The 16,318-nt window shown below is 45.2% G+C and overlaps 1 protein-coding gene across 1 annotated transcript; it reads left to right on the forward strand.

Annotated features, from left to right (window-relative positions):
* The first annotated feature begins 12,470 nt into the window (after positions 1-12,470).
* Positions 12,471-14,053, forward strand: LOC120322238. The gene is made up of 2 exons (XM_039377290.1): positions 12,471-12,611; positions 12,867-14,053. The coding sequence occupies exons 1-2, from the start codon at positions 12,572-12,574 to the stop codon at positions 13,754-13,756; spliced, it is 930 nt and encodes a 309-aa protein (XP_039233224.1). The 5' UTR covers positions 12,471-12,571; the 3' UTR covers positions 13,757-14,053.
* The last annotated feature ends 2,265 nt before the right edge of the window (positions 14,054-16,318 follow it).

Consider the following 16,318-nt stretch of genomic DNA (forward strand, 5'->3'; position numbering starts at 1 on the left):
TTTCTTGTAGACATATAACATCTGGCGAGTGGTTTCTGATCAGAAGAGTATGTTCGTTAAAATTATTGAAAATACCATTTATATTCCATTGTAAAATTTTGATGGACATAGTACATATAAATGGATATATTATAGTTTGCAACGGGATATCAATTGGAGGGAATCTGACTATGAGTCAAGATCTTCCATTGTAGCATCCGAGTCTTCGGTTTTGTTTCGTAGTGGTGAGTTGCAGTCGTAAAGGGATTAAATTTTGTTGGGTTCGATAGTGTCGTCTTGTGTAGATTGTAGAAGTTCAGCACAACAGCACAACAGTTTTAGCTTGTTGTTATTTTTGCTTTTTCATATGTTTATATTGTTTTGTATGAGGTAAATGGTCGAGGTTGTTTGTTGAATTGCTGATGTAGCAGCATAAGAGTTTGAGGAATTGATAAGAGGTGTAGGTTGTTGTGGTTTTTGTATAACGCAAGCCTTTCGCATACTGCATTTTTGTTGTTGTTTTTAGTCTAAGGAGCACCCTTTGGTTATAGTATTGTAAGCATTGAGAAGACAAACCGGCTGATCGCCGTTACAGTTTGCGCAGAAAGTACAAATGCAGGGCTCAGGAGGTGAGGAGCAAGATTACTTCACACGCAAGTAACGGGGACTTTAAAATGCTTTGCTGTGTGCCCTAACAGTTGGCAGGTGGTGCACCTCATAGGGTTGTAATGTATTCCCTAACCTTGACGGTGTGCCATGAAACGTCCAGCTTGCTAAGTAAACTATAAAGATCGAAAGTGATCACTCCTATGGGTTTTAAAATTCCGTCTACAGTTCTGGAGAACTCAAACACAGAGGAAACATTTTGTGATTGGAGCTCTTCAATAATCTCTTGGTCTGGATGTTGATGAGGTACGGAGCATATATTGTGCCTTTCACAAAATTAAGCCAGTCATGGAATTTGCATTCGATAACGCATATTCGCGGCAAATGCGTGAATTTAAGAAATTTCTCAGCGACCTTTTTGGTCTTCAATATCAAAAGTAACTTGTCTTCGCAGAGAGTCGATATAAAGATTATATCATTACTAACCATCTTCAGAGCACGGTGCACTGCAGAGCAAGAAAAATCAGTGAGAGACTTTACTGAGTTTTTGGCGGCAATTATTAGGAATCTTTGGTTTCAAGGAATTGGGAATTCAAGGAATTACTCAGAGAATTTAACGTATGGACATTTTATCTTGGCTTTGAAACTCACGCTAAGGCTAGCAAAGCGGTTGTCCCCAAACTTGGGAGGCTCAGGGGCCATGACGTCTGCACTCGAAAAGGATAGTCGATGATTGACAACAGATTAATGTTTGGCTTAATACGGCTTCTGAAAATACCAAAGAAGACTTAAGGAAATATTAGCTACATGCAAAAATGTGAGAAACTATATCGACGACAGTTTTATATTTGGGAAAACCAGGGCATACTGCCTCCATACTCATCCGTCCTCACCTCCGAAACAATTGCCATACTAGAAGCAACAGAACTAATTAAAACCCGAAGAGGTAAATTTATTATCTGCTCCGACTTCCTATCAGCAATAGACTCAATCAAAAACCCGAATAACAACAGCTTTTACCTAAACCGAATCAGATCCCTATTAACACAACTTGCCCCTAAAATTAAAATAATTCAGGAATAAAAGGAAATGAACTTGCCGATCAAGCTGCAAAATCAGCAAGCAATATGCCACTAATTGTCACCCCAAGCATAAACAACACAGATATAAAAAGACATCTTAAAGCGGAACTTGCGACAAAACAAAAAGAAAACATTATAAACTGCAATCAATGGTACAAATCACTTAACATGAATAACACACACATCTGCGATAACCTTAAACAATCTCACCAAAACTGGACCAGACTCGACCAAATAAAAATAATACGACTTCGACTAGGACACACAAACATACGCCACCAACACTACCTAAATCCAATCCAATAATAGTTTGTCCTTTTGCCAAGGAGATCTTTCAATAAACCACATAATGAACTCATGTCCATCCCTTATACAAACCAAGCAATCCATATTTAGCAACGCTAACCCCCTAGACCTTCTTAGCAAGCCCAATCCAGAAAACATACAAAAATACATTCGCTTCCTAAAAAAACAGAATTATACCACCAAATTTAAACAACAAGCCACAGTAATCATTTGACCAATTAGCCATAGGCCCTGCAGCCAGTGCTATATTACTTAAGTTAGTTTAGTTTTGTAAACTGCTCTATCCATTATAATAATAATAATAATAATATTTGGGAAAACCAAAAAAAAAAACAAGAGAGAACGCTATAGTCGAGTTCCCCGACTATCTGATACCCGTTACTCAGCTAGTGAATGTGCGAAGAGAAATTTTAACACTGACTGTTTTTGGGCGTTAGAGTGGGCGTGGCAAAATGATTTTTGGTAAATAGAGGTAAGTTTACAAAACGAGCAAAAATGTGAAAAAATGCATAACATTTTTCAAAAGTATGGGTGTGGCAAAGTTCTTCTGCAGATCAATAGAAATTGACAATACCTGTCTGCCTGTTACATACTTAACATAAGTAACAGGTATAAATATAACGATGCAGTACAACAAGTAAAAGAATGTAATCTTGAATTAGGAAAAATGGAAACACACAGCAACGATTCTTTCATTCAGAAACCCCAAAAACAAGGGGAACACTTTTACATACGTTAGTTAATTCATTTTCGACCTGGCCAATCGAACAGAACCCATGGAATCGTGGAATGATGCTGGTACTTCTGCGTGGGGCTTCTCGCGTCTGAGGATATCGGATTGGATATCGGAATCCGTGGGTGGAGCTTCTCGCGTCTGGATCCTCCTGCTGTAAATAGGTCTCTCGTGTTCGGTGCCTGAATGTCGTGCAATGCCTGGGAATACGTAGAAACGCTGGGGGGACCCTTAAGTCAGCGATTACGGGGGGTAGGAGAGATAGGAGCGGACCCTTAAGTCAGCAATGGGGACGGTTGTTGTTGTTATCGGACCCGAAAGTCAGCGGGAAGAATTCTTTTTAATGTTGGACCCTGAAGTCAGCAGAGAGAATTGTTATTGTTGTTGGACCCTGAAGTCAGCAGAGAGAGTTGTTTTTGGACCCTGAAATCAGCAGAGAGAGTTGTTGTTGGATCCTTAAGTCAGCAGAGATAATTTTTGTTGGACCCTTAAGTCAGCAGCGGGAATTGTTGTTGGACCCTTAAGTCAGCAGAGAGAATTGTTGTTGGACCCTTAAGTCAGCAGAGAGAATTGTTGATGGACCCTTAAGTTAGCAGAGGCAATAGGAATAAACACTTACTACCCTTGTTTATTATATTTAAAACTGGCAGATCCCGCTGTAGAGCTGCCTGGTCGCTGTTGGTTGATGACTTCCATCCGATCGCTGCCGAACACTGACTGACTTCCCAGCGGCCAGACGCCCGCTTCATATAGGGATTGGCCGGGTCTTTCGATTTTGCTTGTGCTATCGATTTACCCAATTTAGTGTGGACGGGTTTCTGGTTTAGTGTGGCCCGTGACTCGATTGGGCGCGCGCGCGGGCCTTGTTCGAATTCGAACTAAGGCTGGTTATTATGTATGATGTATTAGGTAGTATGTACTATTTATTATTTGTTGTTTTATTATTTATTCCTTTTATTATTTTATTGTTTTTTTATTCCATTTATTATTTTATTATTTATTATTTATTCCTTGTGCGCGGCCCGCGTCACACTCACCCCTCCTTTGGATAGTAGCGCCGTATGGTGACAAAGTTCCCCCTGTTGGACACTATCCGCCACCACCTATCCTATCTCTCTCCAGCCAGGGTTTTTTATCCTTTTCTGTTTATTAATTAGGTTTGCCCGTATCCTAGCCATCGTGTCCTCTAAGATCCCGCGTCCAGCTGGTATAGACCAGCCTAGCTCCTTTGGTTCCATGTGGAGCTCCAATACGTCTCGATCAGGGGATGTACATATATTCACAGACACTTCTGGGCGTTGTCTCCGGCGGCTGTGGTTTCTCCGGTGCACGGTACTGGAGGTGTGATGCCTGCCGTTCTTAAATTGACGGGTCGGAGTTGTATCTCCGCCGCTCGTGGCTGCACCGGCATCGCACTGATGCCTTTGGTAGACTGCTGATTTGGACAACTGCATTTGGTGTTGCAAAACTTTTGGGCTACATCTGACCTATATACAACAATAGAGAACGCAATAGTCGAGTTCCCCGACTATCTGAGCTGGTGGAAGAGCAATGGAGGAATTTTCACACCGACAGTTTTTGGCGGTTTGTGGGCGTGGCCAAAAAATTTTTGGCAAATCGAGAAAAATTTACAAGGCTAATAAAACTGTGAAAAAATATAAACAGCATTTTCAAAAGTGTTAGAGTGGGCGTTGCAATACGTTATTCTGCAAATCGATAGAAACTTGCAAGACTAATGCACTTGGACTTGGCAGTTTTGCCTATGTCTCTCTGTATGCTTAATCTTAACTTTCTAGATTATGTAGTTAATGAGATCTCGACGTTCATACGGACAGATCGCATTGTTTTAGCAGTTGGTTTTGAGTGAGCTGATAGCAAATATTCCAATTTTGGACTCCCATAATAACTCTCTTGGGCGTAACACGTAAAGATCAAGAAAAATACATATCCTTTGCAGCTTCAGAGTATTCTCGAATAAGTGTAGTGATTTGATAAGCCTGCAATAAAAAAAATAGTAATTAAGAAAGTTAATTTCATGAATTTTGAAATAAAATATATTGAATACTATAAAAAAAGTAAACTTTGAAAGGTAATTTTAGTACCTTCCGATTAAGTGGGCATATAGTAATATGGTGTGATAAAAAGTAAATTTTATACTCGAAAATTAATGTTTTTTGAGGCAGTTTTCTCAATTTTTATCCAGTTTCGACAAATTCATTTGTTTTCTCTGAAAAGGCTACATATTTAATATTTTAAAAACACAAAATAAAAAATTAAAAAAAAAACTTTTTTTATTTGGTCAATTTTTTTTACAAATAATGCATCTTATTCTACAATATTTAATAAAACAGAACAATCTGGACCATAACTATAATTTACATATTTAGTATTATATCTAGTGCCTCTTAACGAAGCCAGAAAAGGATTAGAAGATGCCGCCAACATACAAAATAGATCCGCACTTGGTTTCGTCCTTGAAATTTTAATGGGTTGGAGTACCTAAATTTCTTGTATTCCGTGTTCTTGGCTTCTTGGGCTTCCTCGGATAATTCACCAATTGGCAAACTTTGGTACTCGATTAGATCCTTTCCGTGGCCAAGCATTTTGTGAACCGTGGGCGTCATCTTCTTATCGGGATAGGTAGCCTCCAGCAGGTGTGATGTCCCCTCAGCATATTTTCCGAATTCTTCCGCTTTCCGCTTTCTCTGCAATTTACTGCGTTCGAGATCACACCCAATCTTTCAATTATGGGTTGACATACTTCAGTAATTTCAGCAACTTCCTTGTGATGGTGATAAAATGCTCTGGAGGTATTCCCATCGTTGGTATTCCCGTAAAGTTTTGGGCAGTCTACCTTTAGTCCTCGCTGTTCTTTAATTTCGTCCTGTATCTTTTTGCTTCCTGATCGCTTCTTTTTCCTTTGATATGATGCCCTTATTAAAATGTTCATTACCTCTTGGAAGTTAGTAAGCCAGTTTCAAAATGAACTCCAAAGTCCTTAGCCTGCAATGCAAGGGCGAAATACCGTGCTGCAAGTTATGCTGATCCTTGATCAAGTCGTCCACGCTTTTGAAATCCTTTTCTTTTTATGGCAGATGGCACACTTCCATGTTGACTTAGTGTCCGTCAGTACTTTGAGAACTTTTCCATCAACCATTGTAAGGGCAAATTCATATTGTACCTTGATGGTCCTTCATTTCCTAGTCCTATATTCCATGGGGTTTATTTCAGAAATTTGGCCCTCAATGTCAGTCACAGTATCCTTAATCAATGTTAGGGTTTGTTTTGCATACTTGAAAAAGATGGAGCGCCAGTAATGCACCGAAGAAGGCCGAGGATTTTTCCAGTAGTCAGAACCGTCACTTCTGAGTCGAAGGGGGACAACGGACGCCATGAACATATTTCCGTCCGAAATAGTTTTGTCGTCCAGCTCCAGGAAAAAATGTATGCCCGCCACAGCACAATTTGCTCTAAGCCGCGCGTTTTTTACGCTGAATTGAAAGTATCTTTTGCCTTGAAAATTTGGGGTGGGACGTCGGGGGACCCGATCTCCTTTGAATATGATAAAGAACATTGTTTACTCCAGCTCCCGTGTGCCAGTTCCACGCGTCCCTAAATGGAGAAGGGAATCCACCCACTCTCTTTTGAAAAAGGGAGTATTCTTCCATTAGGGACCGCTGGCCACACCCTTTCTTTTTTTGCTTACTCACTTACTTACTTTCATTTCTACAAGTCACGAAGACACAAAATTTGGAGCAACCTGTTTATATTTGTACATATATACATCAAAGTGAATAAAGACTACCCTTTGGAGAACCAGAAATCCTCGCCTCTGCGTTTCAATTGGAATCAAAACGATCCGGTTTCTCAACCGCCGCAACCCCCAGCAGAGCCAATTCTACATTTTTTGGTCCTTCGAGCCGGATTCTTCGAGGGATAGTCCACAGCTAAGTACTGCATGCCATTTTGTCCAATTGTAAGCCTTTTGCCGACCGCCATATCGCTTTGTCAATTTTCCCTTTGGCCGGCAGAAGTTTTTACATCGCTCCCTGCATGTATGTACATATGTGTGATAGTTCTATTTCTACATTTGGTTCCAAAACTCCAAGTGTCATCAATTTCCTACATTCTTTTATTCTTGGCAAGTGATCGTTTTTTTTTGCATAAACAAATATTAATTTGTGCAATTAATAAACATTAATAAACATAAACATACATAACATACATAACATACAACACATACACATTTACATATTCCTACATTTACTTCGGCCACAGTAACAGTGTCTTCACACTGCGTTACATTTCTACAATTCGCATTTCTGGTGGACGGTACTTAATTTATTTTGTTCAACTGATCGTTTTTTTGCATAAACAAATATTAATTTGTGCAATTAATAGTTCCCAATTGTCCATATAAACATAAACATACATAACATACAACACATACACATTTACATATTCCTACATTTACCTCGGCCACAGTAACAGTTCAACTGATCGTTTTTTTTTCTGCATAAACAAATATTATTTTACTGCTACATTCTAAATTTTTTCGGACGGTACTCAAATCACCGTATTGTTTCGGTTTTCCGTCAGTGCACATCAGTACCATCCCGTATTTCCGACATTCCACGTTTCTGGTGGACGGTACTTCTACATTCTGGATTTTTTTTCTCAATTCAATTTTGGGATTTATTTGTTTTTCCTATCCAAACTTGCTTCAGCTAGGTACGCTTTTTTCCATTCCGCATTTCTGGTGACCAGAAATTTCACCAGTTTTTTTTTTACACGGTTGTCCTCTATTCCTTTTTCTGGTAATAATTTTGCGCTTATTCTCAAACCACTATAATGATGTCTGAAGCAGGCCAGAAGCGGGATCCTAGCCCAAGGGACGCGGGGGCTGGACCCGCTGGGAATTTGAGATCAAAAACTAGAACCTCCTTAGACGCGGCGGTGCTTGATTTTATAGCCACCAGCGACCGACTTAGCAAATTTGAAGGCCGGATTTGTGCGGCATCCTCGTCCTCTGCCGAGCCTAATTCTTTTACACTAAAGATCCGCCTAGACCAAATCCAGTCCCTCTGGGACAAGGTTGAGCGGGAATACGAAGCAGTCTCCCGTCTAGCCCTTCACGAAGGAGGTGGCGAAAGCGTTCGGCAGCTTCAGAGCAAATATGAGAATTGCTACTTGGTTTATGAGAGGTGTGCTTCCCAATTAAACGAACATATTGCCCGTCTGTCCGCCCACAGTTCTCAGGGGAGTTCAAATCCGTCCGTTGAGACGTTCTCGAAGGGTTGCAGGCTTCCGCCATGTGACACGGAAATCTTCACTGGAGATTATCTGCGGTGGCCCACCTTCCGGGACCTATTCACAGCGATCTACATCGATAATTCCAGGCTGACTCCAGTGGAAAAATTATTCCACTTAAACGCCAAAACCAGCGGCGAAGCTCACGCTATTGTTAGCAAGTCCCCCCTTACAAATTCTGGGTTCCAATCCGCATGGTCTGCACTTCAAGAGCGTTTTGAAAACAAGCGACTCTTAGTAAATAGCCAGTTGAAGGTTCTGTTCAATCTCCCGAAGATAAGCACCGAATCAGGAACGGCCTTGAAGGATCTTCAGAGCACGATTCAAGGGTGTTTGATTGCCATGGAACACTCCAATGTCTCCACAGAAAATTGGGATTGCATTCTGATTTTCTTCTGCTCTTCCAAGTTGCCAACAGTCACTCTCTCATTATGGGAACAGTCGTTGAACAACAAGTCCGAAATTCCTACCTGGGACGAGATGAATTCGTTTCTCGAAGATAGATATCGCACGCTAGAAGCGATTGAAGAGGTTCGACTTCATACTTCCAACTCACAACATACTAGGGAGCCCAGGAACCCACAGCCGAGAAGGGTAAACTCTTTGAAACGCAAGTCGGCCCACGTGTACGCTCCTGTGATCTCTGCTCCAGAGAGTCACATCCAGTTCGGCAGTGTCCTCGTTTCCTCCAGATGACTCAACCACAAAGAGTATCATATATCAAGCAGAAGCGATTATGCCTTAATTGCTTCGCCCAAGGACACAATCTTCGAGAGTGCACAAGTAGACACAATTGTTTTACGTGCAAGGGCCGCCACAACACGCTGCTTCATAAGGAAAGTCCTGCTACTTCCACCAGCGCAGCGCAGGCTCATAATCCAGATCAGCCCACTGCGAACACTTCTGTTCATTTCGCCTCCAATCGGCAGGGCATCCTTTTAGGAACGGCCATTGTCCAAGTCTGTCACCAGGGAGAAAACTTTCCCGCACGGGCTTTGATAGACTCAGGCTCAGAGGGCACCTTCATCTCCGAGAAGCTTGCGACCAGAATCAAGCTTCCTAGTCAGACCGTGAGAACTAGAATCACGGGGCTGAACCAAACCAGCACAGGTGTCTCACAAAGGATGTGTCACTTCCAGATGGGCACGGCGGCGAAGCCGATGCTCAAGATAGACACGACTGCGTTGGTGTTGCCCAATCTGGCCGGGAATCTGCCGACGAGTTCGATCGATCGCAGCATTCTCGGAAGACTTCCCAATATTCCGTTGGCTGATCCACTCTTTTTCCAGCCCTCCCAGATCGACCTTCTAATAGGGGCGGATATTCTTCCGTCTGTCCTCCTCTCAGGCTTGAAGCCAAACTTATGTGGGTCACTGCTAGGGCAAGAGACCATTTTTGGGTGGATTTTAACCGGGCCAGTTTCTACAGCCACTAGTAGGGTTTCGTCCTTCACAACAAAGATATCCATAGAATCGGAACCTACCATGGAGACACTTCTCACAAATTTTGGGAGGTGGAGGATCTTCCATGTAAAGTAGTAAAGGAGTCGGACAACTTGTGCGAAGAAAACTTCGCTCGAACGACTATCAGGTCTCGGGACGGGAAATATGTAGTATCCCTACCCTTCAAGGATGCTGAGCACATCAACTTGGGGCATTCCAGATCATTCGCTCTCGCACAATTCCTAAGGAATGAGACTCGCCTGAAAAGGGATCCTATTCTCAAAGATACCTATGACTCAGTGATCAAAGAGTACATAGATCTTGGCCACATGAAGCCTGTGCCTCCGAATACGGACACGGTGAATTTTTATCTTCCCCACCACGCGGTTTTCAAGCCCGAAAGTACTACCACAAAGGTCCGTGTGGTATTCAACGCATCCAGTCCCTTGTCAAATGGGAACAGCCTGAATGACATCCTGCATCCAGGGCCAGTACTTCAGTCCGATCTCACCCTCCAGATCCTAAAGTGGCGAACATTCCAATTTGTCTTTAATGCCGATATCACCAAGATGTATAGGCAGATTCCCCTAAACCCTGCACACACCGCTTTTCAGAGAATTCTCTTTCGAGATGATCGTGGGGACATCAGGGACTATGAGCTTCAGACTGTCACGTTTGGAGTTAATTGTGCCCCGTTTCTAGCTTTACGAACGTTGCGGCAGCTGTCCGAGGATGTCCACGCCCTATATCCACGGGCATCTCGAATAATTTCAGATTATATGTATGTGGACGATGTGCTTGCAGGAGCCCACACGAAGGTCGAGGCTACTTTAGCCATTCAAGAGTTGAGGACAACTCTGAGCTCCGCAGGATTTCCTCTCCGCAAGTGGACAGCAAATGAGCGAACTCTCCTAAAGGCACTTCCTTCAGACCACCTGCTCTCAGGTGACTTCCTCGACATCGAAGAGGTGAGCACCACGAAAACGTTGGGAATACGGTGGAACGCCAAGGCGGATGAGTTCTATTTTGTCCCGACTGAGCTTGTTGTCAATGCGAATTATTCCAAGCGCAACGTCCTATCGCAAATCGCAAAACTGTTCGATCCCGCTGGATGGTTGTCCCCATTTGTAGTCCAGGCCAAGATCCTAATGCAGGATATATGGTTAGCCGGCATTGGATGGGACGAGTTTCTCCCTGCAGAGCTACGGCAACGCTGGCATGATTTCCTTCGCAGCCATAGTTCCCTCCACAAGGTTCGCGTCCCGCGTTGGGTACAATTCCGACCGGGAGCACAAGTTCAGATCCACGGCTTCTGTGATGCATCTCAGAAGGCCTATGGGGCAGCGATTTATGTTCGCATCCAATACGACGGAGGCATTTCATCGAGTCTGCTCACGTCAAAGACTAAAGTCGCCCCTGTCAAAACCGTTTCACTCCCGCGCTTAGAATTGTGTGGTGCAGTTCTTCTTGCTGACCTGTGGGCGGCAATTCTTCCTCACATCCCGTTTGGTCGAATAGAGACGTTTTTCTGGACTGATTCCACCATTGTGTTGGCATGGTTGAACAAGCCACCATGTCAATGGACCACCTTCGTAGCGAATCGAGTGACTAAGATTGCTCTAAATACAGATGCCAGTCAATGGTCACATGTGCGTTCCGAGCACAATCCAGCAGATCTAGCCAGTCGTGGTGTCACGGCTGAAGAGCTGGCAAGTAGTGACCTCTGGTGGCATGGCCCGTCGTGGCTGAGTCAGCCGCAAGTCGCCTGGCCCACGTCGCACGAAGAGGTATCGGACCCTGAACTCGAAAGACGATCCGTCCGGTGCTATTTAGCGTGTCCAGCATGGGATCTCCTAGAGGGTTTTTCAAACTTCAATCGCATGCTGCGAGTCATGGCTTTTGTGCAGCGGTTCATCAACCGCTGCAGATGCATTCCTACGCCTTCTTCTACAGACTTAAGCAGTAAAGAACTCGCCCATATACAACTCATGCTTATTAGGCAAACTCAACGGGCCGACTATCCAGAGGAATACAACATCCTGCAATCCAAAGGACAGCTTCCCTCGTCCAGTTGTATCCTCAACCTTAATCCGTTCCTGGATGCTGACGGCATCATGAGGTCATGCGGTCGTTTGACTGCATCTGACTCGTTATCCTACGACGAACGTCATCCTATCCTTTTGGCGTACCATTCCAAACTAGCAGAGCTTCTGGTCACATTTACTCACCGTATCTCCATACACGGGGGAAACCAGCTTATGGTTCGTCTCATCCGGACGAGATACTGGATTCCGAAGCTGCGGAACCTGATCAAACGTGTGACCACGACCTGCAAGGTGTGTGTCATTCACCGGAAGAAGGTGCAGTCCCAGCTAATGGGTAAACTACCTCAGTCCAGAGCGACCTATTCGCGACCTTTTACACACACAGGACTCGACTTCGCGGGACCGTTTGATGTCAAGAGCTATTCAGGTCGGGCCTGTCGAATCACGAAAGGCTATGTCTGCGTCTTCGTGTGCTTCAGTACGAAGGCCATCCATTTGGAAGCCACTTCGGACTTGACCACGGAGAAATTCCTCGGCCTTCTCAAGGTTCGCGGCCAGAAGAGGGTGCCCTCTCCATCTTTACTCGGACAACGGAAAGACTTTTGTGGGCGCGGAGAAGGCCCTCACAGAAGATTTCATCGCTGCGGTTAAGGAAAAGGTTACCTCGTCATTTAGTCACCAGAGCCTATCCTGGCATTTCAACCCTCCAGGCGCCCCCCATATGGGAGGCCTGTGGGAAGCAGGAGTCAAGAGCTTCAAGACTCACTTCTACAAGACGACAGGTAATTTTAAGTATACCCTTGAAGAGTTATCCACTCTACTGTGTCGGATCGAGGCATGCCTCAACTCCAGACCAATTTCAGCGATGTCAGAAGATCCGTCGGATATCCTCGCTCTCACTCCGGGACATTTTCTGATAGGCGGACCGCTACTTGTCCCCGCCGAACCTCCCACCGCCGGCGAAGCCAGTTCTATCCTGAACCGATGGCAGCGACTCAAAGCCCTTGGCCAGCTTTTCGCATCGAGATGGAAAGCTGAATACCTGAAAGAGTTCCATAAGAGGACCAAATGGCAAATTCCAACCAGGAATATGTCCGAAGGCGACATGGTAATTATCAAGGAAGACCACGTTCCATCGTATGGGTGGCGTTTAGGGCGTGTTCAAAGGGTTTATCCTGGCTCTGATGACAAAGTTCGCGTCGTAGACGTCCGCACGGCCCGTGGTATCCTCAAACGGCCAATTTCCAAATTAGTTTTCCTTCCCGTAGACAAACATGTCCAATGTCTCTGCGTTCGATGTCCATAACTGTGAGAGTAAAGCGTATCCACTAATTATTATTTTTTTTTCCGTTCTATCCTCCAGTCGTTCTTTTCTCTCAGCTTCTCTCATCCATGCCGTCCCAGCCAGCCATGCCGTCCCATCGCAACCAACGTCGCCAGCTCATCGACAGATGTTCTCGAGGAACTCGATCGTTCCGATGCCGAGTCTGTCAGGGGATTCATCCGCTTCGGACGTGTTCGCGGTTTCTCCGGCTAGATGCAGAGCGGCGGCTCCGTGCGGTTCTCATCAACAAATATTGCCCGAACTGCTTGGCGCACCAGCATTCCGGAGGCTCGTGTCGAAGTGAGTGTCGCTGCCGAGTATGTGGGGACGCTCATCACACCCTGCTGCATCTCCATCGGCGGGAAAAGCGAGAGCGGTCTGCCAGCGCGGACAGGCCCATCGAGACGCCAGAGCCGAAGGCCAACATCGAGCAACCCCGCCTCTCGGCAGTGCTCTCCCACACTGCAACGGCTATCCTGACCACCGTCAATCTGCGGTTCGACATCGGGGACAAACGCTTCGATGTGCGGGCTATGGTAGATGCGTGCTCTACTTTGAGCCGCATTGACGGATCACTAGCCGAGGCCATGGCCCTCCCTATCCTGGGAGTCGGTGATGAGAGGGTGTGCAGAGCCACTCTCATACCGATGCATACAGAGACGCCACGGATTGAGGTGGTGTTCCACGTCGAGGAGCAGCTGCGAATGCGGACTCCTGCCCGAGAGCTGCCTGACGCTGCCAAAACAGTGTTCACCAACCTCATCCTGTCGGACCCCAGTTTCCACAGGCCGGCTGGTACCTCCGTCGTGCTAGGTGTGGATGTGTTTCCCACGCTTATCCAACCGGGTGTCATGCACAGCCAGAACGGGCACATCGTAGCACAGAGCACTGTTTTAGGATGGATGCTCTCCGGAACATACGCCCACTGACGCATCACAGATTCTTTTGCAATCTGTGGCATTGCAAGGCGGGCGGGATGTTTACTCCAGCTCCCGTGTGCCAGTTCCACGCGTCCCTAAATGGAGAAGGGAATCCACCCACTCTCTTTTGAAAAAGGGAGTATTCTTCCATTAGGGACCGCTGGCCACACCCTTTCTTTTTTTGCTTACTCACTTACTTACTTTCATTTCTACAAGTCACGAAGACACAAAATTTGGAGCAACCTGTTTATATTTGTACATATATACATCAAAGTGAATAAAGACTACCCTTTGGAGAACCAGAAATCCTCGCCTCTGCGTTTCAATTGGAATCAAAACGATCCGGTTTCTCAACCGCCGCAACCCCCAGCAGAGCCAATTCTACAAACATATTCAAGAACAACACCTCATACGCCAAACCCATAAGTCGGTGTAAGATCGCTTTCTTTTTTACATCAAAGTTGAAGACAAGAGAGAACGCTATAGTCGCTGATACCCGTTACTCAGCTGGTGGATGTACGAAGGAGAGTCTTAAACACTGACATTTGTGGGCGTTAGGGTGGGCGTGGCAAAAAGTTTTTTTGCAAATCGATAGAAATTTACAAGACTAATACAAAAATGAAAAAATATCAAAACATTTTTCAAAAGTGTGGGCGTGGCAGCTTTGGGCGGTTTGTGGGCGTTAGAGTGGGCGTGGCAAAAAGTTTTTTGGCAAATCGATAGAAATTTAGAAGGCCAATACAAAAATTAAAAAATATTAAAACATTTTTCAAAAGTGTGGGCGTGGCAGTTTTGGGCGGTTTGTGGGCGTTAGAGTGGGCGTGGCAACATGAATCGACAAACTTGCACTGCTTCTATGTCTTGGGAGTCTGTATGCCTAATCTCAACTTTCTAGCTTTTGTAGTTTCTGAGATCTCGACGTTCATACGGACAGACAGACGGACAGACGGACAGACGGACGGACGGACAGACGGACAGACGGACGGACGGACGGACAGACGGACATGGCCAGATCGACTTGGCTATAGATCCTGATCAAGAATATATATACTTTATATGGTCGGAAACGCTTCCTTCTGCCTGTTACATACTTTTCAACGAATCTAGTATACCCTTTTACTCTACGAGTAACGGGTATAAATATGTGAAAATTAGTACTTAGTATTAGTCTCTCTTGTGTTTCCTTTCTCATTTATCCTTTCGTCTCCGGTCCTTCTTTTATCCAGCTCTAGTCCGCCACACCTCAGCACGCTTTCTGCCCCGGCCAGAAAATCCATTCTTGGAGGATTCCTCCTTCTACGTTGGGAATGATCATGAATGTTGTATTAAACACTTGCCCTCCAAACTCGACTTTCGACGAGAACCCTCCAATCGCATTTTGTCGTGATCCGTTCGCCAGCGATATTTCTGCCCTCACACTGCTTCCTTGGTTCTTTAAATCTCGGAACATATTTCTACTCATCGCGCTTTTTGATGCTCCGGTGTCTACCATGCCTTTGGCGCTATTCGCTCAGGCCTCCTCCGTTTCCCGACCCAGTTCGGCAGCACTCTGCCGTTTGCTCGATTTCCTCTACTTCCTCGGCTAGCTTAAGGAATTCTGTTAGCGTTATTAATCCGTTTCTCCTTGTGTACAGTTTCAGTTAGCTCCTACAGTTTTTGTACACCCAGTCGAGTTTTTCCGTCTCTGTGAGCTTTGTGAACCTCATGAGCTTCCTCAGGTTCATCGCGTACTCCCTTACTGGTTCGTTCTCTCGTTGCCTCAACTGGCCTAACTGGGTTTCCAACTGTTCTCCATACCTCGGTGCAGGAAGTACTCCAGTAGCTCCGTTCGCAGTTGTACCCATGAGGTGATCCTTGTTGGTGTCGTGTTCCACCAGTCTATAGCGATTCCTTCCAGTATGAATGACATTGTTTGGACCAGCTGATCATGCCGGGGTCCGTATCCGGTGGCCCATTGTTCCATCTTCTCGAGGAATTCCAGCGGGTTTGTCGTACCTTGGTATCTAATTCCCCAATTCCGCACTCTATCGATTGTTCCTGTTTCCATCTTTCCCTCCATTTTTGTCTCCTATTCGTCGCCCATCCTCGAGCTTATCTCTGTTACTATGATTTCTGGTATCCGGGTGGGGCTTTTGTCTTTCTTGTATTTGTCCGCTAGCAGTGTCAGCTTCCTTCTTATCGTTTCTGAGTGGTCCCTGCGCATTGAAAGAGCCGCCAATGTTCTTCGTAAGTCCTCGTTTTTTCCCGACCAATCCAATCCGAATTCTCTTGCGTATTCTGCTAGTTCCGGTTTTGTTGCCATATATACCCAACTAGACATCACTCTCTCGGCGTCGGTTTCCCTGTAATCACCACTATAAGCCTGTTCGGGCGCCACCTCTGACGTTCTGTCGTGCCTCTGGTAGTCAGGGACGGCCAGGGTCGGACCCTTAAGTCAGCAGAGGCAATAGGAATGAACACTTACTATCCTGGTTTATTATATTTGCCACTGGGAGATCCTGCTGTAGAGCTGGCTGGTCGCTTTTGGTTGATGACTTCCATCCGATCGGTGCCGAACACTGACTGACTTCC

This window comes from Drosophila yakuba, unplaced genomic scaffold (genome assembly GCF_016746365.2).
Source record: "Drosophila yakuba strain Tai18E2 unplaced genomic scaffold, Prin_Dyak_Tai18E2_2.1 Segkk21_quiver_pilon_scaf, whole genome shotgun sequence".
Classification (NCBI taxonomy): Eukaryota; Metazoa; Arthropoda; class Insecta; order Diptera; family Drosophilidae; genus Drosophila; species Drosophila yakuba.

Excerpts from the sequence above, each read along its gene's own strand:
- LOC120322238 (XM_039377290.1), top strand. The coding sequence starts at position 12,572 with ATGGCAAATTCCAACCAGGAATATGTCCGAAGGCGACATG. Across the intron at positions 12,612-12,866 it reads ATATGTCCGAAGGCGACATG|TCGTTCTTTTCTCTCAGCTT; the intron begins GTAATTATCAAG and ends TCTATCCTCCAG.